We start from the raw sequence: 27,330 nt of genomic DNA on the forward strand, positions 1-27,330 counted from the left end.
ACGTCAGAGCCAAGAAGCTGAGGATACACTTCTCGCGAGAGGAATGCTCCACCCCCGAGAAAGTGTACGTGCCCCGCCTTCCCTGAGCCCTACCCACTCCCCGCCCTCACCCCCACCTTGAACCAGCCGCGTGTGACGTCATGACGCGTGCGTGGCCGCGGCGCAGGCCGGGCCCGCGGCGCCGGAGGAGGAAGTGGTACGGTTGCTTCTCCTTCCGCGCCCACCGCTGGCTCCCGGGGCGCGGAGAGGGGTCTCCGTCGCCGGCGCTGCGTCGTGCTCTCGTGCTGTTCCCGTCCATGTGCCCCTGCGCCGTGGCTCCCCTTCCTCAGGCCACCGCTCACCCGGGGGTCTATGGAAGTAATGGAAGGACCCCTCAACTTGGTGAGTGGCCCACAGGGAGTCGCGTTCGCCCTCGGGCGCCTTCGCCTCTGGAGTCAGTGCCGTCCCTGGCGTGCCGCTGACCCTCGAGGCCGGGAGGCGGGTTTGGTGGGGGTGGTCCGAAAGTCTGGGGGGCGCGGAGCAGACGTGGCCCCACCGCGGCTCCAGGCAAGCTGCCCCCGACCTTGCCCTCCCCGGGGATCCCGGGAAGCTCCCGCATCCCATGTCCCACCGCCTCCGGGCACCCCGTGCCACAGGGCCCCGGGCGACCGGCTCCCACCAGCCGGGGCTGCCACCTCCTCTCCAGGCCGGAGGAAATGCCTCCAGACGCCACGTAACAACCTCCCTGCAGCCCGGAGAGGCACCGAAGCCTGTCCGGGCAGAAATGGTGTGTAATACCGCCGTCAACTGCTGTCACAGGGGGTCTGAGGTCCGAGTGTCCCCACTTTGGAGTAATACCCTTCTCATTTTTCCCTTCACCCGTTTCTCGCCTACATTCAAATGCATAAACTGAGAATCTCCCTTGTCGAATAAGTTAGAGACAGCGGGGGCCGTCCCTGTTTTTAGTGCTGTTTCATCACTTTAGGCATCATGAAAATACGGTAGATGTTTGCCTTTCTCAGAAAAAGTGCTGATAGCCCATTTACTTACTATGTTTTTAGGCATTTCTGGTGATGCGATTAAAACAACAACGGGAAATACGAGTCCTTTTCTGACTGGCCCACTCCATCTTTTGGTTTCTCAGAGAGGGTACCTATTTTGGATACAAAAGTCCGATTACTTATGGTTGCACACAGGAGGAACTTTTAAGCGTCACAGATTTGCAATTCAGTTGCGGTAGTAGGATTGGAAGAAGGAAGTATGGAGAATTAGTTTCTCAGGTTGGAAGTCTGAACGCTAGAGTCCTGGAAGAGCCCTGGGCTGGATTGAAACCATTATGTAGAGAAGCAGTAGAGCCTGGTGGTTTAAGAGTACAGATTTTGGACCTAGTCTGCTTGGATTTGAATTCTGGCTTTGTGACCTTGGGCAAATTGACGTCACTCTTCCTGGTTTCTTGTGAGGATTAAAGGAGTAAATAAGTGTAAAGAAAGGGCTTAGAACAGTACCTGGTACATAGTACAATGTAAGAGCTATTATGTTATTATAATAACATAATACATATTATGTATTTTAGACATACATATATAATACTATGTAGGTAATATATACATAGTATGCGTATATATCTATACGCATACATATATACCTAATAATACATATTGTAATAACATACAGACCATAAACCTGTAATTTAAAATCTCACTTGTAAAATAAAGTTTTGGACTTGTTGAACTTGAAGAGCCTAAGATTCTAGAATTTAAAGCTGGTTCCCAAATAACTGGTGCTGGGTTAGCTGCTCAGAGAAGCCTCCCAGTGTTCTTAAATTGAGCCCTACTCCCTTGGTAACAGTTGTTTACGCTTAAAAAGGACTAGAGTGTAAGTTTTAAAAACTAGGGAAATATCTTGCACTTTTCTTGTTTTTAAGGTGACATATAGTTTGCAGTGAAATGTAATGGATGGCTCAATAATGAAACTTCACAGGAATATTATTAGAAATAACCAGCAGTTTACAAAGTGCTTCAAAGTTCAAGTGTCCTTGCAAAATGACAATTGATTCAGTTCCAGTTAGCTTTGCTTTATTTGGCTGCAGGCTGCAGCGTAACCTCAGCCAACTGCTCCACTAGTGTGTAGTAGTTTATGAGAAGACTGGAGCTGGGTGACAGTTGTAGATGGAGCAGCAGAATCACCAGTTTAGGAAAAATTAGTTAAATGGTGGCAACAGTATTACCTTGTTATGGAGGAGAATTTTGAATAGTCTTGTTAAGCAGGCTAGCATAATTCCATAAGCCAGCCATAAAATTTTTGTGGACAAGTAACAGAAACTTAGCATCTTGAATTCTTAAACCAATTGAGATTTAAAAGATCTGACTTCTAGCCTAGCTGTTTATTAGAAGATAACGATGGAACAGAGATGAACACATACTTGAATCATTTTAACTGTGCTGCTAAGTACCAATGATGGGTCTCTGAATTGGAGCCTCTGAATTTGTTATCACTCAGTTTTAGAAGAGTGGGGTTTTTTGAAGACTGTCATCTTTTATGTCAGCAGATATCGAACTTAGTGCCCAGTTGACTCAGCCTGAGCAATAGTTCTCAATGCTATGATTTCATGAGGACCTTTGAAAATCCAAGTAGTATAGACAGACTTTCTCTAATGACATTTTAACATAGTCCAAATTCATTGTATAAGGACTTTTTATAGTACCTACGTTTATAATCATGTGTCTTCGGAGCATCCTTGGAATATAGTAAGAACTGCTTCCAAGTTTTACAAATAAATAAGCTCAGACTGAGAGAAATTAAGTAATTACTTAGGACAGTGACTCAAATACATTATGGATCAGAACTTAGTTTGATATCATGGCTTGTTTCTAGCAATGCTTCTGTATTCGTGTTCTCATCATTTTCGTTTCGCTATGGTCCTTATCTGTGTTGGACTCCAGATTTCTCTGTCAGCTTTTAGTGCCTCTGCTCTAGTGTTGCTTCTTTTATGTTAGGTTTGCAGTAAGGGCCTGTAGGCTTATTTCCTCACAGTGAGTTGTTGACATAAGGAAGAGACTGGATTGAAATAGTCATTTTAATACATAGTACAGATGTTGTGTTCTGGTTCTCTGGTTTTTGAAGTTGGTCAAAAGAAAAATAAACCATGTTTCCATTGAGCAGGAAAAATAGTCTTCCGACTCATTAAGTTTTGTTTCATCAGTTTTTTTCTTTTTGTCAATTTTTCATATGGAAAAATTGTAAGTTATAACAATTCTTTCCATCCATTTTATTGGCAGTGTGAGTGATGGTCGCAAATGTCAAAATTTGTGTGAGATAATTTTTAGTTCTTTGGTTTATTTGCTGCCTATTTGGGAAGTGATGTCACACCTTGATTTATACATTACTGTTGCTCATGCTTTGCTTAGCTACTCTGCAAACTCTAAGGACAAGGTCCATGTGATTGTGTGGCCACAACTGTATTCTGTGTGTTTGGCCCTTTTAAGAGTGCTGAGAATATGTTTTGTTGAGTAACTGAGCTTCCCTTTAGAGTGATCAGTTCTCATCCAAGAAAAGGAGTCAGATATCATGGTCCAAAGAATGGCCTTCTACATACCTGGAGTCTTTGTAACTATCCCATGGTAATTGTATTGGCAGTAAAATCTTTGAGGTAAAAACAGGTTGTTGGTACCACTTTCTTGTTGCCCTGACAAATTTCAAGGGAAATTCATCCTGTCACAGTCTAGGCTGGGCTTAATGTAAACACACTGGAGAAAGGCAGTAGAGCACTTAGATTTATCCAACAATTACTAAGTGCTGGGGTTGGCATCAGGCACTTTACATATACTATTTATTTTGTTATCTTAGTAGCTATATGAGATATTCCCCATTTTATGGATGAAGATGTTGAAATGCAGAATAAGTGGTGATAGTGGGATTTGAAAGCAGGATTGTAAATATGATATTAATCTTTCTATTAGATCAGTGTTTGCCCATTTGTTTTAACTGTGATGCACAATGAGAAATTTTTACATAGTGACCAGTACACACATACATATGTGTATATTACTGCAGAGCTGCTACATTGTGGATGTGCCTCCTGGAATTGTGCAAAATCCAGGGACCTGCATAAATTTCACTTAAACAAAAAACTAAAACTGAATCTTTATATCTTAAATATATATGTATGGTATTATACATCATGCACGCTAATATTTACTATTAGATTTTTTTTTTAATGCTGGTTATGTTGCACTAAATTGATTTCACAACTTGCTAGTGGATTGAATCCTGTAATTTGTCTTCACAGCAGATGGTAGCATTTCTTAAAAAAAGCATAAACTGGAAACTTGAGGGAGAAAAAAGATGCATCAGAGCTGCCTGTGGGAGAAAGTGATCCTTAGACTTAAAATTGAAAACAGATCTTCCTAGACTTCTCTAACACCTGAGCAGTTGTCTTAAGTATAATTGCATTACATGAGTTAGAAGGTCAATTCACTACTTAGTGTTAGGAGATACGACTTTCCTTTAAGGAGACAGAATGAATTGGTTGGGAAAGGGTGAGTGAATGAGGTTTCTCCTTTGCTCTTCATTGAAGACCCTACCACAAGGTTCAAGAGTACGTTAGATTTTCCTCTGCCTCCTTTTCAGTATTGCATTTGGTCTGGTATTCCATTTTTTTCCATCTTTATGTACAGTTTCACAAAGGACACAGAAATAAATCAATGCAAAGTAATGGAAGATAATACTATTTTCCTTTGGGAAAGAAGACAGTATTGAACCTGTATTTTTAAAGAAGTTAGCATGTAGAAGTAGAAACTACTTCCTAGTGAGGCCAGTCACTTAGTAATCTAGTTGTATTTGTTAGGATTTTTCTTGGTTGCAGGTGATAGAAACCCACTTCAAATTAGCTTAAGCCAAAAGGGATAATTTGTTGGAATCAAAAGAAAGCTGCAGGAATGGTGGGGCTACAATGTAGGTGGCTCTAAGAACATATGAGACCTGGGGCTCAAAGATAATCAGATTCTCCCTCTCTGCCTCTTCAGGCTTGACTGCTTTACTCATCTTCTCTGCAGACCTACTTTTCCCACCTGGCCAACGCCTGAATGTCACATTAGTTGTAACTGCTTAAAACTTTCTTGACGTACTCTCTGGTCCTAAGTTTGAAAATCTGGTGGAACGGATTCTTTAGGTGTCCAGGGGACAAGGTAATATAAGAATATGGCAACTCCCATAGGAGTCATATTGATTGTCTAGGAAGAAGAGTAGTTCACAGAGAGGAATGGGGCATGTGGAAAGTGTTGGCTGTTTTTGAGGAGGATTCAGTGAGGAAGAAATTTGTACAGGGCATATAGTAAGACATTACTAAATCTGAAACTGTTTTACTTTTTTTTTTTTGGTGAGGAAGATTGGCCCTGAGCTAACATCTGATGCCGATCTTCTCTAAGCTAACATCTGTGCCAGTCTTCCTCTACTTTGTATGTGGGATGCTGCCACAGTGTGGCCTGATGAGTGGTGTGTAGGTCTGCGCCTGGGATCCAAACCCATGAACCCTGAGCTGCCTGAAGTGGATTTTGCGAACTTACCCACTCTGCCACCAGGCCAGCCCCTGTTTTACTTTTTATAAAGGTTTTCGAACATTTTGTAGTATTGGGCTTTCATTTTTACTCAGGAGGGAGTAGGAAAATTCTGGTTAAAATGTCTTAGAGACTGGGTGAATGAAGTAAGTATACCAATGACTGGCTCTCTGTCTCTCTGTGTATGTATGTATATACGTACATAGTTACTTAATTTAGATTTTGATGTAGAGTTTTATTCTACTGTTCTCTCTGAAATACAGTGATGTTCTCTTGGCATTCACCAGTGTTTGGTTTTGTTACCAACTCTCAACATAACCTCTCCTGTCCTTCCATGCAACCATTCATTCATCCATCCAACTAACCAACAAATATTATGAGTAGTTACTGTTAGGTACCGTTCTGGACCTCAAAGATTCAGTAGTGAAGACGACAAAGTCCCTGTTCTTAAAGAACTTTCATGCCATGTCTCTAGTTTTCTTTTCATCTATTGTGTCCTCTTTCTCTGTTTTCTTTAGCATCTTAAGCATAGTTATTTTGAGTGCCTGGCTGTCGATTCCAATATATGGATCATCTCTGGACCTTTTTCTACTGTATTTTTGTCTTTATTATCACTTTTTCCTGCTTTACATGCCTAGTAACTTTATTGTATGTCACACATTGTGGATGATATGTTGTAGAGACTCTGAATTTGTTAATCTTCCTCTAAAGTGTGTTAAGATTTGTTCTGGCTGGTGGTTAAAATACTGGCAGATCACCTTGATCCAGCCTAGGCTTGATTTTAGGCTTTATTAGGGTAGGTTTATTTTACCTTTACCCATAATGTCTGGAGTGTGGTCCTTAATACCAGGGCTAGCCTTTCTGGGGTCTTAGCTGAAAGCCCCAGGTATTCACTAAAGTTACTATACTTTGCCTGGGGCCAGACTGCAGCCTGTCTCCTCAACACCCTATGGCTTCTGAAATCTCTGCTCAGAGCTTCTGCTTGGCCTCCTGAAATTGTGCCCTGTTCATATACAGCTTAGATGTTGGCCAGGGACTATTTTTTAATGCATACTTTTAGGACATCTTCACTGCACTTACCTCTAATTTACCTAGACTATCCTCTTCAAATTCAAAGTCAGATTTTGGCTCCAGTTTCCATCTCCTCTGCCCGGTGAGATACTGCCTTCTGCTTGGGTTTTATTTTCCTCCACTCCATTTTGGAAAATGCCCTCAGAAAGAAAGCTAGGATGAATGCAGCTCTCACCCTCTGTGTTTCCCTTTTCTTGAGACTGTAGCCTTCTGTTATTTTTTGTTCAGTGTCTATAAACGTGTTTTTATATATTTTGTCCAGCTTTGTAATTGTTTATAGCTAGAGGGTAAGCAAATGTTAGCTATTCCATCATAGCTGGATCAGAAGTCCAGATTTCCATCAGAATTTCCAAGAGATTCTCAGAACAAAATTAAGTCAATTATTATAAACACTGAATGCCAGAAAGTACTTTAATGTGAGATTGTGGTACAAAAATCTAATAACTCAGTATTCAGTGATAGGGTATCAGCTGCACAAGGACTGGCCAATTGCTGCTTTCCCTATTTAAACATTATCTATTTCCGAATAGAAATTGAGACAGCTTAGAATAAAAGACAGAGATACCATACTGTTATTATATTAGTTATCTATTGCTATATAACAAATTAACGCAAAATTTAGCATCTTAAAACAACACACATTTGTTTTTGCACAGTTTCTACATGTCAGGAATAAGGACGTGGCTTAGCTGAGTCCTTTGCTTCAGGGTCTCTTACAAGGCTGCAGTCAGTGTCAACTGGGCCTGTGGTCCCATTTGAAGGCTCTACTGGGGCAGGAGCTGCTTCCAAGGTCACTCACAGAATTGATGGCAAGATTGAGTTCCCTAAGAGCTTTTGGATTGAAGTCTTCTGTTCCTTGCTGGCTGATGGCATGCCACTCTCAGTTTTCTTCCCTGTGAACCTTTCCATAGGGCTGCTCAGTGTGGCTATTGGCTTCATTAAAGTGAGCCGGGGATAGAATGCAGCCAAGATTGTAGTGACATCCCATCATTTTTGCTGTATTCTGTTTCTTAGATGCAAGTCACTAGGTCCAGCCCACATTTTAGGAGGAGAGATTACATAAGGATGTGAATACCGGGAGGCCAGGTCATTGGGACCCATATCAGAAGGTGCTTACCACAATTGTTGATAGAGAAGCAAGGAAAATAAGATCTGAATCAAGAAAGAATATTAAGAAAATATCCTGTGGAACTTCATCAAACCAAAAAGCTGCTGCACAGCAAGGGAAATCATCAGCAAAATGAAATGGCAACCTACTGAATGGGAGAACGTATTTGCACATCATATATATGATAAGGGATTAATAGCCAAAATATATAAAAAAACTCATATAACTCAATAGCAAAAAACCAAACAACCTGATTAAAAGATAGGCAGAGGATCTGAATAGACGTTTTTCAAAAGAATACATATAGATGGCCAACATCAAAAGGTACATCAAAAGATGCTCAGCATCACTAATCATCAGGGAAATGCAAAGTAAAACCACAATGAGCTATCACCTCACACCCATTAGAGGGCTGTTATCAAAAAGACAAGAAATAACAAGTGCCGGTGAGGATGTGGAGAAAAGGGAACCCTTGTGCACTTTTGGTAGACGTGTAAATTGGTGCAGCCACTATGAAAAACACTGTGGAGGTTCCTAAAAAAATTAAAAATAGAACTACCGTATTTTCCAGCACTTCTGCTTTTGGGTATTTAGTCAAAGAAAATGAAAACTAATTTGAAAAGATATCAGCAACTGCATGTTCATTGCAGCATTATTTATAATAGCCAAGAAATGGAAACAATCTAAGTGTCCATCGATGGGTGTATGGATAAAGGAGATGTAGTATCTCTATACAAAAGGAATACTATTCAGCTGTAAAAATGAAGTCTTGCCACTTTCAACAGCATTGATGGACCTTGAGGACATTATGCTAAGCAAAATAAGTCGGAGAAAGACAGATACCATGGGATCTTATTTACATGTGGAATTTAAAAGACAAAGCCACCAAGCTCGTAGATACGGAGAACATTTTAGTTGCCAGAGGTGGGGGATGGGCATGGGCAAAATGAGTGAAGGAGGTCAAAAGGTGTAAACTTAGAGTTATAAAATAAATAAGTCATGGGGATGTAATGTACAACTTGGTGACTTTGGTTAATAACGTATTGCATATTTGAAAGTTGTTAAGAGAGTAGTTCTTAAAAGTCCTCACGGCAAGAAAAAATTTTTTTGTACCTGTTGAAAGAATTTCAATCTAAAATAGAACCAGAGGATATAAAATGGAGAATCTCATGCATGAGCTCTCAGGAGGATGAAACTTAAGGACTAAGAAACTGATTTCCATAAATGCCTGATTTATAGAAAACTGATAGCGTTAGAATTTTCTTGGATGATGGGGGTGTTTATCAGAGGTTGCCTCATAGAACCTTGAGAAGTTTTGCCAGAGGCATGAGCAGGAAATGACCAAGGTCCTGTAGTCACACAAAGTGGTCTGAATTGAGCTTCGTTTGTGTGACTGAACTGATTTTGTGTTATGGACGTTTTCAAGGCTGGTCTCCATTTGCTTTTGATTTTAACTGACTCTAACTGAACTCTGCTCTCTTTACATTTCCTGCCCATAAATTCAACCTACCCTAAAACTTCAACGGATTTGCCTGTAGCTTGCTACAGTTTGCTTGTCCCAAATTGCACTTCCTCTGCTGTTTCCAAATAAACTCATCTTTTTGAGTGTGCCTCAGTTTACCTCTTTACTTAGGCCAACACTATGTATGGTGTCTGTTGTTAACTAGACTTAACTGTAGTGATCATTTCTCAATATATAGAAATATTGAATCATGTTGTGCACCTGAAACTAACATAATGTTTTATGTCAGTTATACCTCAATTTTAAAACAAAGGACAATCCTAAAGGAAACAACTACTAATGATTAGTAAATTGTGACATATTAGAATGGAGAAGATAATTAAGACAGCAAAGAGAACATTGATTTTTATAAAGGTCAGATTTATACAGGTTTATAAGAAATCCAAAGGTTAAAACAAATTTGAGCTCATGTATATAGCAACTAGGGAGATGAAAATGGGTTCATGGAGTTGAAGTTTTTTTTTAATTGGGATAGTACTGGCATAAAACATCATATGAGTTTTAGGTGTATAACATAATGATTCAGTATTTGTATATATTGTGAAATGATCACCTCAATAAATCTAGTTAACGTCTGTCACCATACATGGTTACAGATTTTTTTTCATTTGATGAGAACTTTTCAGATTTACTCTCTCAGCAGCCTTCAGATACTAATACAGTACTATTAACCATAGCATCAAGCTGCACGCTACATCTGCACAACTCATTTATTTTATGACTTGCTTCATCCATTTTGCCCACCACACAACCGCCCTGTTTTTTCTTTTCTTTTTTTAGATTCCACGTATAAGTGAGATCATATGGCATTTGTCTTTCTCTGTCTGACTTATTTCACCTAGCACAGTGCCCTCAAGATCCATCCATGTTGTGGAAAATGGCGAGATGTCGTTCTTTTTTATGGCTAATATTCCATTGTCTGTAGATACCACATCTCCTTTATCCAGTCATCTGTTCATGGACACTTAGGTTGTTTCTGTGTCTTGGCTATTGTACATAATGCTGCAATGAAGATAGGGGTGCAGATATCTTTTCAAATTAGTGTTTTCATTTTCTTTGGATAAATACCTGGAATTGGAATTGCTGGATCATATGGTAGTTCTTATTTTAATTTTTTTTAGGAACCTCCACATTGTTTTCCATAGTGGCTGCACCAATTTACACGTCTACCAAAAGTGCACAAGGATTCCCTTTTCTCCACATCCTCACCGACACTTGTTATTTCTTGTCTTTTTGATAACAGCCCTTCTAATGGGTGTGGGGTGATAGCTCATTGTGGTTTTACTTTGCATTTCCCTGATGATTAGTGATGCTGAAAATCTTTTGATGTACCTGTTGGCCATCTATATGTCTTCTTTTGAAAAATGTCTATTCAGATCCTCTGCCCATATTTTAATCAGATTGGTTTTTTTGCTATTGAGTTGTATGCGTTCTTTATATATTTTGGATATTAATCCCTTATCAAAGTATGATTTACAAATGCTTTCTCCCATTCAGTATGTTACCTTTTTGTTTTATTGATCATTTCCTTTGCTGTGCAGAAGGTTTTTAGTTTGATGGAGTCCTACTTGTTTATTTTTGCTTTTGTTGCCTTTGCTTTTGGTGTCAAATCCAAAAAGTCATTGCCAGACCAATCTAGGAGTTTACTGCATATATTTTCTTTTAGGAGTTTTATGGTTTCAGGTTTTACTAAAGTTCAAGTGTTTAATCCATTATGAGTTACATTTTGTATATGGTGTAAGATGGTGGTCCAGTTTCATTCTTTTGCCTATGGCTATCCAGTTTTCTCAGCATCATTTATTGAGGAGACTGTCCTTTCCCCATTGTATATTCTTGGCTCCTTTGTTGTAAATTAATTGACCATATGTGCATAGGTTTGTTTCTGGGCTCTTGGTTCTGTCCCATTGATCTATGTGTCTGTTTTTATGCCAGTTCCATACTGTTTTGATTACTCTAGCTTTGCAATATAGTTTTAAATCATGGAGCATGATGCCTCCAGCTTTCTTCTTTCTGAAGATTGCTTTGGCTTTTTGGGATCTTTAGTGGTTCCATACAGATTTTAGGTTTGTTCTATTTGTGTGAAAAATGCCATTAGAATTTTGATAGGGATTGCTTTGGGTAGTTTGGACATTTTAACAATATTAATTCTTCCAATCCACAGGCACAGAATATCTTTCCATTTATTGTGTGTTCAATTTCTTTCATCAATATCTTATGGTTTTTAGTGTATTTTCACCTCCTTGGTTAAATTTATTCCTAGGTATTTTATTCTTTTTGGTGCAATTGTAAATGGGATTGTTTTCTTAATTTTTCTTTCTGATAGTTCATTATTAGTGTATAAAAATACAACATTTCTGTATGTTGATTTTATATCCTGCAGCTTTACTGAATTCATTTATTAGTTCCAACAGTTTTTTGGTGGTGTCTTTAGGGTTTTCAGTACATCATGTCATCTGCAGATAGTGACAGTTTTACTTCTTCCTTTCCGATTTGGATGCCTTTTATTTCTTTTTCTTGCCTAATTGTTCTGGCTAGGATTTCTAATACTGAGTTGAATAAAAGCATCAAGAGTGGGCATCCTTGGGTCTGGCCCAGTGGTACAGCAGTTAACTGTGCATGTTCCACTTTGGCGGCCCAGGGTTCGATTGTTCGGATCCTGGGTGTGGACGTGGCATGCGTTGGCAAGCCATGCTGTGGCAGGCATCTCACGCATAAAGTAGAGGAAGATGGGCATGGATGTTAGCTCAGGGCCAGTCTTCCTCAGCAAAAAGAGGAGGATTGGCAGTAGTTAGCTTAGGGCTAATCTTCCTCAAAAAAAAAAAAAAAAAAAAGAAAAAAAAAAAGAGTGGACATCCTTGTCTTGTTTCTGATCTTAAAGGGAAAGCTTTGAACTTTTCATCATTGAGTATGATGTTAACTGTGGGCTTGTCATATATGGGCTTTATTATGTTGAGGTGTGTTCCCTCTATACCCACGTTGTTGAGAGTTTTTGTCATGAGTGGATGTTGAATTTTGTCAAATGCTTTTTCTGCATTTATTTCATAAGAGCATATGATTTTTATCTTTCATTTTTGTTAATGTGGGTTTATCACATTGATTGATTTGTGGATGTTGAATCATCCTTGTGTCCCTGGAATAAATCCTGCTTGATCGTAGTGTATGATCCTTTTAATGTGTTGTTGAATTTGGTTTGCTAATATTTTGTTGAGGATTTTTGGATCTGTGTTCATCAGTTCATCAGGGATATTGATTGGCCTGTAATTTTCTTTTCTTGTGTCCTTGTCCAGTTAGTATCAGGGTGGTGCTGGCCTTGGAAAATGAGTTTGGAAGTGTTCCCTCCTCTTCTGTTTTTTTGGAAGAGTTTGAGAAGGATTGATATTCTTTAAACGCTTGGCAGAATTCACCAGTGAAGCCTTCTGGCCCTGGACTTTTGTTTGTTGGGAGGTTTTTGATTACTGATTCAGTCTCCTTACTAGTAATCAGTCTGTTCGGATTTTCTCTGTTTATGATTCAGTCTTGGAAGGTTATATGTGTCTAGGAATTTGGCTCTTTCTCCTAGGCTTTCCAATTTGTTGGAGTATAATTGTTCCTAGTTGTCTCACCATGCTTTGTATTTCTGTGGTAGCAGTTGTAACGTCCACTCTTTTCATTTCTGATTTTATTTGTTTGAGTCCTCTTTCTTTTTTCTTGGTGAGTCTAGCTAAAAGTTTGTTAATCTTTTCAGAGAACCAGCTCGTAGTTTCATTGATCTTTATGTTGTCTTTTTAGTCTCTATTTTGTTTATTTGTACTCTGGTCTTTGTTATTTCCTTCCTTCTATTAACTTTGGACTTTCTTCTTTTTCTAGTTCCTTGAGGTGTAAAAATTAGGTTATTTGAGATTTTTCTTGTTTCTTGAGGTAGACGGTTATCACCAAACTTCCCTCTTCAAATGCCTTTTGCTGCATCACATAAGTCTTGGTATGTCGTATTTTCATTTTCATTTGTCTTAAGGTATTTTTTGATTTCTCCATTGTCCCATTGATCTTGTTCAATAGCGTGTTTTTTAATCTCCACATATTTGTGAATTTTCCAGTTTTCTTCTCATAGTTGATTTCTAGTTTTATACCATTGTGGTCAGGAAAGGTGCTTGGTATGATTTTAATTTTCTTTAATTTGTTAAGACATTTTTGTGGCCTAACATACGATCTTTGCTGGAGAATGTTCCATGTGTACTTGAGAAGAATATGTCTTCTGTTGCTTTTGGATGGAATACTCCATATATATCTGTTAAATCCATCTGGTCTAATAGGCCGTATAAGGCCTATGTTTCCTTATTGGTTTTCTGTCTGGATGATCTATTCATTGATGTAAATGGTGTATTAGGGTCCCATACTATTATTATGTTGCTGTCTATTTCTCTGTGTGTTAATATTTACTTTATATGTTTAGGTGCTCCTGGAATTGAAGTTCTTCAAGCATGTTAAGTTACTTTTTCTGTCCTAATGGTTTGCTGATAATGTTGATATTTTATTGAAGAAGAAAATAAATTCAAGCTCAATTTGTTTAGGTTAGTACTCCAAATAATTGCATTTTTGGCTTAAAAATTATTTGAATTTTAGTGAAATCACTGCTAAATACCTGGAGTGTCTTTTATCCTTTCTGAACGAGTATGAAATATTGAGATAGTCTTTTCCGTAAAATCTTACTGCATCTTTCTTTCTTGAGGAAGATTGGCCCTGAACTAACATCTGTTGCCATTCTTCCTCTTTCTGCCTGAGGAAGATTGTTGCTGAGCTAACATCTGTGCCAATCTTCCTCAATTTTTTGTGGCATGCTGCCACAGCGTGGCTTGACGAGCCATGCTAGGTCACTCCAAACCTGCAAACCCCAGGCTGCTGAAGTGGAGCATGCGAACTTAACCACTATGCCACCAGGCTGGCACCCTTTACTGCGTCTTGAAATACTTGTCAGAAGAGAAACATGTTATCAGAATTACAAAATATCAGTGCACAAACTACTTTTAGAATCCCCAGCCAACATTCTCATTTCCATTGCCTCTTGTTCCTGTTTTATTTTGAATTACCAAAGAAATGTATTTATGGATGTAATACTTTTAATGACTGTTTTTTTTTTCTTTTGAGGAAGATTAACCCTGAGCTAACATCTGCTGCCAATCCTCCTCTTTTTGCTGAGGAAGACTGGCCCTGAGCTAACATCCATGCCCATCTTCCTCTACTTTGTATGTGGGACGCCTGCCACAGCATGGCTTGATAAGTGATGTTTATGTCCGTGCCCCAGATCCGAATCGGCAAACCCCAGGCCCCTGAAGTGGAGGGTGTGAATTTAACTGTTAGGCCACCAGGCTGGCCCATTTAATGACTGATTTTTACTGGTGATTCTATCAAGAACAGTATTTAAAGAGTTTTCAATTTTAATATTAAAGAAAGATCTTTAAAAATTGTTTTAAAAATAAGAATTACTGTCAAAATAAGTGCTACAATATCTTCAGTTTAAAAAAAATGCAGTTTAGTCTAGTCTGCCGAACTACATTGTAAACTTTTGATGGCAAGTGCCTTCAGTCCTGTTACTGTCTTTTAACTAGTTTAATTTTCACAGCACCCTCATTTTAAACATGAGGAAACTTAGAAAGTTAAGAAAGCCAAATGTCTAATAAGTGTGCAAGCTGAGATTTGAACCTAGGCAGTCAAGCTCTAAGCAGAGTCTGTGTTTGCTGGATGTCTAACAAAAACTTAGTAGGAACTGTATTTTTTAATAGGAAATTTGATTGCTGAGGTGCCAGATGACCTAGAGTAGGTGTGTCTTTTTAAATGAGATGTAACTCCTGAATTGGTAGAGTGATCAGAGCTTGGACTTTACATGGGGGAGGTTTTAGAGGAGTCGGAAAAGCCTTGAAGTCTTGTTCACAGACACACTTGAGAACTTTCTGTTTTTTTGGTGTTCAAGAAACAATCCTGTTATCATGGAGCTTGAAATTTAATTAGGGAGCTTCATAAATATATGACAAAGTAGAAAATGTTTAATGCCATCAGAGACGGAGATGATGGAGACACAGTGTTAGAGTGAGGTGACCTCAGAGAGCATCTCATCTCTGCTTCTCAAAGTGTGTCCAGGAACCAGCTTCAGCTTCACCTGAGTAGAATCTCACACTCTATTCTGGACCTACCGAGTCAGAGTCCGCATTTATCCAAGTCCCCAGGCGATTCGTGTTCCATTAAAACTGGAGAATCACAGATCTGGTCCAGCTCCCTCATTTTACAGGTGAGGAAACAGGCCCTGAAGGATGAAATAAATTGGCTGGTTTGGTGGGAGAGTCAGGACTGGAGCCCAGGGCCCTGAGTTCTTGGTAGGGCTGCATCGGTGCTGTGCCCCGTCTCCTTAGGAGATGCTCTGGAATTTCAGAGAAAGTTTGTCTCTTATGTAGGGCTTCTTCCAGAGCTCAGAAAGGTAAAGGCACATGAAGATTCCCCCCTTCTGTTCCCATTTCTTTTCCTACCTAGAACCTTGTTGATTGAGTGCCACTTGCTTTAACTATACTATCAGAACACATTCCTTAGAGAAATCTTGTTGATCATAATTTAGCTTTCTTCATCATATACATTCTCTTCCCAAAAGATCTGTATCATTTCTGGTACTGTAAAATACTCCTGTGTTCAGAATATATTTTTTGCTCAGTCCAAGACTCCATGGTTAAAATTATTTTAGAGCCCCCAGTCATTTCTTGTTACCCATGGTTATTTTCAGGAATAAATTGAGACTTACGGAAAAAGTTTGTTTAATTACTATTTGAAGAATAAAAAGCCTCTGAAACAATTGAAAGAGATGATCTTGCTTTTAAGAGTGTCGCTTGTTTCTTCCTTACAAAAATAGAAGTGGGGAAAATGTAAAGAGCATGCATTGCTGGAAGGGCTGTTTTCTACGTTTGTCTTCACCTCTCTTTTTCAGAGTGTGATTTGTAAACATGCCCAGAATATTTCTAATCTCAGTTGCAAAAGTGATTCTCTGAAGTATTTTTATGAGGCGTCAGTGACACGTTTTTTGAAAAGCATCCGAGATAGTTTACACCTGACAGAACAGATTTGCTTTTTGGTTTTTTTAAAAATTAAGGTAAAGTACATAACATAAAATTTACCCTCTTTATCGTTTTAAGTGTACAGTTCAGTAGTCTCAAGTATATTCACATTGTTGTGCAACAAATCCCCAGAACTTTTTCATCTTGCAAAAGTGAAACTCTACACCGTTTAAACAACAACTCCCCACTTTTCTCTCCCCCCCAGTCCCTCGCAACCACCGTTGTACTTTCCATTTCTATGAGTTTGACTACTTTGGGTACCTCGTAGAAGTGGGATCATACATTGTCTTTTTGTGACAAAACTGGCTTATTTTATATTTTGTTATTAGCTTAATGTCCTCAGAGTTCATCTGTGTCGTAGCTTGTGTCAGAATTTCCTTCCTTTTTAAGGCTGAATGATATTCCATTATCTGTATATACCACATTTGGCTCATCCATCTATTGATGGACATTGGGTTGCTTTCACCTTTTGACTGTTGTGAATAACGCTGTTATGAACATGGGTGTACAATGCTTTTCACGTTTTTAAAGCAGCTTTGCTAAATCATTTATGAGTTTGTTAGTAAGGAAAACATTACACTAGTTATAAGACTTGGTCTTTCTGTCTTTCTCCTTGCCTGCTAACTGTACCACCTCTGTGACATGCATGACGCCTTTAAGTCTGTTGGCTCTCCTTACGTAGGAGAGGGAAATGCATTCACAAAGTTATAGTCCTTCTTGAAGTGTAACACAAATGAAAGGAAGCCAGCGACTACTTAGTTAATCTGTTTACTTTTACCTTTGGGGGCAGTTTAGTCGTTTGCTTTCAGAACTTCTGAGTTTGTCTTTGTTGTTTTGGTGAATTGTACGTGAAAAAATCTTCCCTGTAATATTAAATATTGGTATCATTAATTCCTCAACTGTACAATGTACATATTTTTTATCTTAAAATCATAAATAGTAACTTTAATGTTGGAAGAGAATAATGAGTTGATAAGAGAAGCTTGAATTTTCTGTGTGATAAGTAATTTCCTGATTGTAGTTTTTAAACTATACAGACTAGTGAAACCGTCTACAAAATAACTCGTTTTGAAAGGAGCTTGTTAAAAATCAAGAAAATACACATTTTGAGTAACAATGTATGATTGTAATTCTTGGTTAATCTTTGAAGACTGAAAGATTGTGGGTCATGAAGGAGTTAAGTGCTTAGTGTTAACCTTGATGGTTTATTAGTAGAACTGAGAGAAGCTGCCAAAACTTACAGAGGCTGTAGTTCAAGGAGCTGCCCGTTAGATTTCCCCAGTTATAGATAGAGGTGTAATGGTTTGATGTGTGGCAACAAACAGCATTATTTAAATTCTTATAAGTTTTTTTTAAAGTCATGTCTTTTCTGTGACTCACAGGAACTTAAGAATGTTTGTTTTCTAGGCTCATCAACAGAGCAGACGAGCAGATCGTTTATTAGCTGCAGGGAAATACGAAGAGGCTATTTCTTGTCACAAAAAGGCTGCAGGTGAGTATTCTTTTTAAGAAGTACTGAGTCTAAAACTAGAGGGCAGTTTCTTTTCTCCAGTATCTCCCAACACTTCATTTAGAATGAAAGTCACAATAGTAATGGTGGGTTCTTGCCCTGCACACACAAGGTTGACACTGACCCACTGGAACATCGGCTTGGATTATTTTTCAAGTGACTGTGTTGGATTTCCCAGCTCCTCCTAACCCAGTCTTCTTTCTAAACCATAAAGATTGCATATGCCATATTGGGAAAGGATTCTTGGACACAGCTTTCTGAGCCCGAAGATCCCTAAAGACAGAAGGGATTGCAAGAAGCCTGCGAGTTCATCTTAGTTATTCTAGAAAAGGAGTCTGGATTTCAAATAGCCATTTTGGGTTCTGAAAGTAATAACTGATTTAATTCCAGCCAATTGATTTTCACTGAGTTTTGTTTTCTAAGATGCTGATAATACAAAACCCATCAAAATTCTTTCCTGTGGTCTTTCTTGAGTTTCCCTTCTCAATATTTCATCTATACATTCATGACTATGATATCATGCTGCTGATAGCTTTGTTTTAGGTATGAAATTTAGAATTATTAGCTTCTTATCAGACAGCTTATTTTATCCCAGTCAGTCACATAACCTAGCACATGTTGAACTCAGAAATAGATCTTTGGGGTCTGTTTTGTACAGACTGTTGGCTGAGTATCAAACCTAAAACCTTTGAGGAGAGGATGTTTAACTCATGTTGCATCCAAAATGGGTGTCGCCACCTTTCTTAGAGCAAGCCTCTGGTCTTTTTGCTGGAGGAGGCCCTTTCCTTTCCCTCTAGGCCAGTGTGATGATCCAAGCTATGTTCTTTCCTGTTTTGCCCCTTTGTTGCCTTATTGCTGAAGTATAGACCACACCGTGGACACTGGTTTGTGTAAGTCCTCATGTCAGTGATCTTTGCTTAAAAGTTAGTAATTTTCAGAGAAAACTTGGTCTTATTTTTAAAGAATTAGTTTTGCCGCTGAAGTGTACCCCTTCAGCTGTAGGGCTGAGCACATAAATCTTTGTGGATTTTATGGTGAGTTTTATGGGGGCTTTATAAAACAAACTTGGCAGCTGTTGCTCTTTAAACTTTCATAAACCGTATTTTGTTATGAATCAAATTGTTAAATCTGTAGTCACTATAAAAACAAGACAATGTACTACACTATTTAAGAAAACCATGTTGTGTACGAATGCCACAGTGCACTGATACCTTTAGTTAAGTGACGCAGAGTGATCATGGTTACACATATGTAACGTGTTCAAATGGGGTGATCAGCATATGTTGGGCGATGAGCAGTAGGATATTCTGAATATATAAAAGGGAGAAACAGTTCCTTCAATCCTTACCTACGTCTCTGTCTTTATTTGAAGGTTTAAAACTAATGTTGGGCTTTAAACATCTCTCCCTCTTTTCTCCGTGTCTAAATATCTAAGTATCTAAATTCTGTGACAGTCTCAGGAGTAGAAAAGATAAAGGCAGCCTGTTGGATCCCATTAGCTTTAATTATGGAGATAGAGCTTAAGTGTGATGAGTTAATCCCACTGAGCCGATTTGATTTGGTGTTTAGACTTCGTTAAAAATAGCCTTGTGTTGTGTTTTAGAGTAGAGTTGTGCGTGTGATGCTAGTTTGAAAATGGATGTGGTTAGAATGATCTCTGTTCTTCTGAGTTGGCTTACAGAGGTGTTTGGGGAGGCGTAGATGTAGGTGTATTCTGAGAGGAAGGAGCCTGGTATCTGGAAATCATTTTAGAGATGTGACAGGGAAAGATTGACCTCTGAAAGAGACCGATAGGAAGGAAAGCCTGACATGAGAGAACTTAAGGGCACAAGAAGAGGCCTCTGTGTCTGTCAGAGTTCAGGGGAGATTCTGAGGCTAAAAATTTACCTGAGACTATGTAGCTAAGGACACAGCCTCTGTACTTTGTAGTGTTCTCATAGTGTTTGTTTTGTAAATGTATTGAAATAAAGAGATTCCTTGGTTTTTCTTTCCTTTTGGGGAAAGGGTAGAATTTAATTCACTCTTGAAGTGGACAGTGGCTGAATTAGGTGAAACTGAGCATGTGAGCATTCATTTGCCAGATAAGCTGAGATACTAAATTCAGAAGGAAAAAACTATCTAAATCTGGCAGGAGATGGGGAGGAGGAGGTGTCCACATTTTACCACCCTATATTGAAAAAAAGGAAAGTTTAAGAAGTCACAAACTCCCAAGGATTCAGCATTGTTAGCAGAATCTGTTGCTTTAAACCCTTGATTGACACCTGTAACTGGATTGGTGTAATTCTCCTGTATCAGTCTTATGCAGTCCACTTCCTTTTTTTTTGTTCACAGACAGCAAAAAGAGCAAAAGCTTAAATGGGAAGTTGATAGCAGCCATAAACAATGCTTAGAAGTCAAAATGAACATTTCAGAAGACGAGCAGACCACAGAGTACGGTGTTCATATGTATTTGGTTGAAAACACATCTTGACCTTCCCATGAGGCTGTGGTGACATGAAAATGATTCAGGGCAGATCAGTCTTTGTCATTCAGAGGCAATATTTTGCTGTGTGTGTGCACATAGGCTATAGAATTTATACTTTGGTACCAGTTTAACAGATTTATGATAGAATAGTATTAGATGTTATTTTAAGAAGTAATAGATTCTTCAGATTTTCTTAGTTCCTTTTCCCCATCATGTATCTAATATCTACTTTGAATATTAGCCTTGTATCATAATTGAAGGAAGCAGTTTAACCAGAATTGCTAGATTTTTCTGAGAGAAGTATTCCTTTCCTAAGTTTCTGTCTTGGTGGGCATTCATTCCTGTTGTGACTTTGGACTAAATCCATGACCATACAGTCATAGTAAACAAAAATTGGGGGAGGAGGCTGGCCCAGGGGCATAGTGGTTAAGTTTGTGCACTCTGCTTCGGGGACCTCGGTTTCATAGGTTCGGATCCTGGGCACAGACCTGTGCACCGCTCGTGAAGCCATGCCATGATGGCATCCTGCATATAAAATGGAGGAAGGTTGGCACAGATGTTAACTCAGGAACAATTTTCCTCACAAAGTAAATAAATAAATAAATAATTTTTAAATAACTTTTTTAAGGCCCAGATTTTAAATTGAAATGTGAGAAATACTTTCAGTGACAGTGTGACTCTTATTGAATTCTTTGCCCTTTGGGAACTTGGTGTCCTTGGGTATCCTCTTCTGTCATGTTATAGTTTCTCTTTTTTTGAGTAAGATTAACTCTGAGCTAACATGCACCACCAAGCCTCCTCTTTTTGCTGAGGCAGATTGGTCCTGAGCTAACATCCATGCCCATCTTCCTCTATTTTATATGCGGGATGCCTGCCACAGCATGGCTAGGTAAGTGGTGCATAGGTCTGTGCCCGGGATCCGAACTCCAAACCCTAGGTCGCTGAAGGCAGAGTGCGTGAACTTAACCACTATGCCTCGAGGCCGCCCTATGTCATATTATAGTTTCAGGGTTCTACAAAGGGAAGCATTCCAGCTGGTTTAAGCTTGGTTTTGTGAAACTGCTCCATTTGTTAAGAAAGTGGATTTAAAGCAAACACTAGTTCAGACAGGGAGACAAATGTATGCAGACATAATGGGAGAGATGTCTAGGGAAACTCATCCACCCTATATCGTAGCAATAGATGCCACGTCTCCGTGGACTTAAACATGAACAAAAGGAAAAGAATTAGTCTCTATGCAGCTATCCCGACTGAATAAAAGAATAAAAGACAAAAAAAAAAGTTGAGGGCAAAAAATGTAAGGATGGCTGGAGCAAAGGCTGTATGACCAATTCTGCATCTTCCCTTAGGGCCGGAGGCATCCAGGTGATCTGTACCTTGAGGACAACGGGAGAACCGGGGGACGACCGTCCTAAGTCAGGAACTCAGAAAATGATTACAATATTTAGGTTCAGACGAGACACAAAGCAGTGCCTTATAGTATATGCAGAAAGGCAAAAAGGAACTTAATGCAGGGATGACATATGCCAAAAATTTGTAGTAGGCAAGACATAAAAAATGGAGATTAATTGTGCACGATGTTATTATTAATAATAGTTATTTATACCCCATCTTGTCCCAGACAGGAAATGCCTCAAAGAGGAATATAGCAAAATATAAAACATAGTCAAAAGTAAGTAGATGAGGAATCCATAGAAAGATAAAATGAGGAAGGACGTGGCCTGGAGTTCACAAAGTGCACCAGGAGTTCTGACATATTTGATAGAAGGAGAACTTGGCCTTAAGCTTTCTAGCAGGAAAAGCATGGATTTTTACAGTGACTATTTAAATTCAAACAAATTAAGTCATCCAGGAACTGATCCAGAGATCCGAGAGAAGTCCATTGAGTTATTGACCATTTATGGTCTTCATAAGTGACATTACACTGTCCTCAACAACTTGCTTACAATAAATATGTCAGCAAGTTCTTAGGGCTTTTAACTACCTAATTCATAGATGGCTGATGGCATAGCTCAGAAAGAATTCAATAAAAGTAGTTTTATAGGAACCCAAAATGATAGTCCAGGTATTCATGTGGGTGAAAGGTCATTGATAATCAATCTCTTGATACTTTTGTGAGCGTAATGTGTAATAGGGTGTTGATAGGTTCTTGTTTAATTTTAATCCTCCCAAATCCTCTTTTTCTGATCAGGCCATCTTTACTTCTTTAATTGTGAAATCTACAAGTGTTTTAAAGAACAAAGCCCTTCAAGATGGGGTAGAGAAAATCTACATTTGATTACCACTGACATCTGTCTTTGAAGAAGTTAAGAATCCTATCTTTTTTCAAATCCCCACCTTCTTTCTTTTCAGGAACAGGATAGCTCTAGCAGAATTGCTTCTAAGATGGGTTCTCTCTGTCATATGAGGAGTATTAAACTCTTCTTTGACCCATTAGTTACAAAATGATGATGCTCATGTGGTAATGTGCCTCTCTTTTTTTACCAGCATATCTTTCTGAAGCCATGAAGCTGACTCAGTCTGAGCAGGTGAGACACTTTATTAATGTTTGCAACAATGGTTAGAAGGATTTTCTTGTGGAGACTTGAATTGTGTATAAAATAAAGCATTGTGTCCCTCTCAAAACACTACAGTCAAAAATATATAAAATAGGCAAGAGAAGAGTACTTCAGAAAGGAAGTTAAAACCAAATGAGCTGCTGTTGATATGCAGACGTGGCTTGCAGAAACTTCTGTCCTTTTTCCTGGTGGTTCCTCATAGATCTTAGATGGCCCAGTGTCCCATAGAGACCCATCTTAGGGCCTTTTCTGATCCTTAGCTCACAGTGAGTAAGCAGGCCTGGCGAAGGGGAAACCAGTTGGCCTTCCCTTTGCTTGTCAAAGATAATTTAAATCTGAACTTGTCTTTTCCTGAATTTCTAAGCAGTTCTGGTGCTTTTAAAAAATTTGTGATACCAATGGCTCCAACTTGTCTTATGTGTTTGGGGAGGGCCTGCCTGGGTTTTAAAGGTATCTTTATCCAAAGATAAATCTTTATCAAAAGATGATTTCCTGATGCTGAAAGTGGCAGGTATGTAGGAGGTACTTGCTAAATACTTGTGTGATTGAAGGAAGGCCATCTCTTCTCTTGGGGGATGTCAGCAGCCAGGACAAACACCAGTTCCTCAGACGGAACCAAGAGAACCGAAGAGTTGTGTTCTCGCCTCTGCACTTCCCTTTGACTGTCTCCAACTGCTCGTATCAGCTGCGTAAGATGGACGTGCATGAGCCTCTGAGCACCCTGTTGATAGAAAGGCTTTCTAGCTAGTTGTGGAATTAATGTCTAAAGAGGAAAGTTTTCTAAGTTTAAGCTGAGTACAAATGGCTTTGCAGAAGGAGTAAGGCACATTCAACACACTGCTTCGGTGTCTTGATTTGGAATAGGACTGACTTCCTGAATAAATGGTGTTTTGTTTATGAATAAAAATGTTAGCTTACCTAGAAAGACTGAGTTTTTTGGAAAAATCTTGAGGTTCTGTTGAATTGCAAACATAGTATATAAATTTTAAGGGTTACTGGGTTATTCCTAAAGGAGGATCTTAGGAATGGTATTTACTGGACTTTACTACAGAGGTGTTAAAATGTGAAATTGTTCCTTTCCTTCGTGTAATAGGCTCATTTATCACTGGAACTGCAGAGAGACAGCCACATGAAACAGCTTCTCCTCATCCAGGAGAGATGGAAGCGGGCAAAGCGAGAGGAAAGATTGAAAGCCCAGCAAAGCATAGACAAGGATGCAGCTGCCCAGCTGCAGGCATCTCACAAACCCTCTGCTGAGGACACAGAGGGACACAGTCCCCTGCTCTCTCAGAAGCACAGCCCTCCCACGGAGAAGCACCTGTCTGAAATTCAGCGGGTTTTTGACAGGGATCCAGACACTCTCCTATTTTTACTTCAGCAGAAGAGTGAGCCAACAGAGCCATGCATTGGAAGCAAAGCCCCAAAAGATGATAAAACAATTATAGAGGAGCAGGCAACCAAAATTGCAGATTTGAAGAGGCTTGTGGAATTCCTGGTGGCTGAGAATGAAAGATTAAGGAAAGAAAATAAACAACTAAAGGCTGAAAAGGCCAGACTTCTAAAAGGCCCAATAGACAAGGAGCTGGATGTGGATGCTGATTTTGTAGAAAAGTCAGAGTTATGGAGCTTGCCACCACATTCAGAAACTGCTGCAGCCTCTCCAACCTGGCAGAAGTTTGCCGCAAATACTGGGAAAGCCAAGGATATTCCGATACCCAATCTTCCTCCCTTGGATTTTCCATCTCCAGAACTTCCCCTCATGGAGCTCTCTGAGGATATTCTGAAAGGACTTATGAATAATTAAAATGGAAGGTCACAGAAGAGGCGGGAAGAGGAAATAATGCTGTAATAGTTAATCCGGCAAAAAAAAAAGGGAAAACCACACGCAAGGGTAATTCCGGAGACGCCCATCATCGGCTACTGTGGAGAAGAGGCGTTGCCAGGACTTGGAAACAGTCACTGTGAAATATGTCGCATATCTGATTTACTGACTCGAGCTAATGATTCCAGACTTGGCAGACACTAAATTCTTGGAGGTTCACTTTCTCCTGATACAAACCAAATGGCTACCTGGAATAATTTTTTTCAAGCAACAATTATTTTTCTTATCTTCAGGGTTAAAATGTATAAAAGTATGTTATTTGTAATTAATTTATAAGGCCATAAATGATAATGCAAAACCTAAATAACAGGTGGCCTGAGGCGCTGCCTTGTATTTGAAACATGCTTCTATCATGCGTTGACTGTGTGCATTTTGTTATGCACATTTCATTCGTTTCATAAGGTGTGTAAGACACCCCTGTCTAGATGAAACTCTGTGCCACACTTTGCACTACTCATAACATAATGATAACCTCAAGACTATCAGGAGAAATATTTAAATTTCCATTTTATGAAGAAAGGAACCAAATTGTTAGTTATGCTTTTTAAAAAAATTACCAGTTTACATAATTAATCAGGGTGCATTTTAAGTTCTAACTTTTTTTGTTTATTGTATAATGCATCATTTGAAAATACCAAGGAAATGTCCTTTTGTTTTTAATGATGCATGAGTGGAAGTAATGCTAGTTGGCAGTATTTGATGTAAGAAATCAATAAAGTAATTGTGTTTTATACCTTTGTTGAATGTGGTTGGTAGTTAAAAAGCAAGTTTTGTATGGCTTCTGTGTTTGTAAATTTTGAATATGAATTTGAAGAGATTCTGTCAAATGATTGCCTTGGTTTGTTAAAGATTTTCTTCAGTATTTTGTAGTCAGTTTTCTCTACAACTAGGGTGAAAAAAGAACAGGAAGTTCCTGAGGTTTAAATGTGTTCCCAACCTTTCTCTCACCCTCGCACACGTGGACAGCGCTCGGGCTGGCGGCGGCCGTCCCTGGGGCACGTGCGCCCCGGCAGAGCTCAGTGGTTGCGAAGCGCTGCCTGGGCCGTCTCCTCTCTGCACAGGCTGGCGGTCCCGGAGTGGGAAGGGGAGGAGGATATAACTGAAACTCGTGGGTGCAAGCCCCTGGGTGTGTCTAAAGCATAGACTTCGTTTATTTTGAGGGAATGATAGAGATGGATGACCAGCATGTTCCTGAGGTACTAAGAAACAGTTGGGTTGAGGGGATAGTGGTGGGCTCATGTTTAGTGAGGAAACTAGCAGAAGTAGGCTGAGATGAAGTGACTGCAGAGGTCACATTTTTTCCTGTCTCATCTTGCTGCTGCTGAAACCAAAAATAAACTAGCATCTTAAAATAACTTGAGAGTTGTATTCTCTGTTAAAGTTATGTTAATTTGCCCGTCTCAGTGTTGTGGTATCCCAGACTCTGAGAATATTTTCCTTGCTTAACCTTCCTTATAAAACTTCAAATTTAAAAGTTTGTGCCCCAAATAAACTATTATTAGGCTAGCCATTTCCCTTTAAAGAATGAGCTGTTATGTTTTGACTTGAACACTTTCTAAATCACCCTCCTTTTCTACCACTACCTTCTGCTCCCCACCCTGTCCTCCTGTTTCCTTGAGAGTTTGACATGTATTTTACAGGCCCCTGTTCCATGCATCTCCACTAACAAATGCATTTTAAATGGACTAATTTTACTTTTCTCTTGTCGAAGCTCTTACTCAGACTGTTTAGTCCTTGTTGAGTCTGGTTTTTTTAAGTTTTGTATTTGAGTCTGTTAATAGATTATGTGTGTGCCTTTTGACCAAGATGACACGGTATCTTTACAGCATCCTAGCACCATGTCTTCCCTAGAGGAGATACTTTGAAAACTGGTTTTCTTCACTTGTAGGACCTAGCCTCTGGGCTCGTGTTCTCTCTCCTCCGTGGAGTTTTTAGGTGTTCTTGTGTCTTCTCTGTCTAGCTTAAGGCACTGAAAGGGATTTAAGAATTGCTTGCTTCCATTAAATGTACAGGAATTTTAGCAGGCTCTTGTCCCTCCTTCCTTAGTGGTGGCCAGTTACTATTGAACTCAGATAACTGGGTGTTAAAAAGCCCAGAAAACCTAGTTTTGAGGTCTTATTTTTGGCTTTTCACAGAATGACAATGGAAATTTTTTTCTAGGAAGTAAGTAGTATGCAGTAACAATCTTAGCTAGACTGCCATGGTAACCAGAGGTGATCCACGCTTCTTGGAAACCCTGCTTAAAAGGAAATAGGAAGAAGATATTTTCAAAATAGCACCTTCAAAGCCATTGTCTATCTCGAGTTTTATCAAGTTTATTGAAATAATGAAAATATTTTGTCTCTAGTTAATACAAAATGTTAAGTACATAATTTTTCTACTTTTTAACACTTTCTAGGTATTTTTTTGTTTTAATATATTTTGGATGTCATAATTTTTAGGACCTTTGAGACCTGTTATTTTATAGAGAAACAAATTGAGGCCCAGAAAGTTAAGGGTTACATGAAGTTTTAAACCAGATTGGGAGCAGAGTCAAGTGTAGAGAGGTCTGCGTAGCTAGCACTCCTGGGCTGTTTTTCCTGGTCGCACTGGGGCTGAGTGGTCTACTTTT

At 39.2% G+C, this 27,330-nt stretch overlaps 1 protein-coding gene across 3 annotated transcripts; it reads left to right on the top strand.

The window, feature by feature from the left end:
• The first annotated feature begins 108 nt into the window (after positions 1-108).
• On the top strand, positions 109-26,074 carry NRBF2 (nuclear receptor binding factor 2). 3 transcript variants are annotated; one of them, XM_005602404.4, is made up of 4 exons: positions 109-381; positions 17,713-17,797; positions 22,767-22,807; positions 23,931-26,074. In XM_005602404.4, the coding sequence occupies exons 1-4, from the start codon at positions 352-354 to the stop codon at positions 24,639-24,641; spliced, it is 867 nt and encodes a 288-aa protein (XP_005602461.1). In that variant the 5' UTR covers positions 109-351; the 3' UTR covers positions 24,642-26,074. The 3 variants fall into 3 exon arrangements, with proteins under 3 accessions (XP_005602461.1, XP_005602462.2, XP_023499636.1); XM_023643868.1 differs by lacking the exon at positions 109-381 and adding an exon at positions 13,665-13,782; XM_005602405.4 differs by lacking the exon at positions 17,713-17,797 and having other exon boundaries at positions 139-381.
• The last annotated feature ends 1,256 nt before the right edge of the window (positions 26,075-27,330 follow it).

The sequence above is a fragment of the Equus caballus genome, chromosome 1, assembly GCF_041296265.1.
Source record: "Equus caballus isolate H_3958 breed thoroughbred chromosome 1, TB-T2T, whole genome shotgun sequence".
NCBI classification, from domain to species: domain Eukaryota; kingdom Metazoa; phylum Chordata; class Mammalia; order Perissodactyla; family Equidae; genus Equus; species Equus caballus.

Coding starts and splice junctions, on each gene's coding strand:
- NRBF2 (XM_005602405.4), top strand. CDS start 141: ATGACGCGTGCGTGGCCGCGGCGCAGGCCGGGCCCGCGGCGCCGGAGG. Junction 382..22,766: donor TGGAAGGACCCCTCAACTTG/GTGAGTGGCCCA, acceptor TTTTTTTACCAG/CATATCTTTCTGAAGCCATG. Junction 22,808..23,930: donor AGCTGACTCAGTCTGAGCAG/GTGAGACACTTT, acceptor TTCGTGTAATAG/GCTCATTTATCACTGGAACT.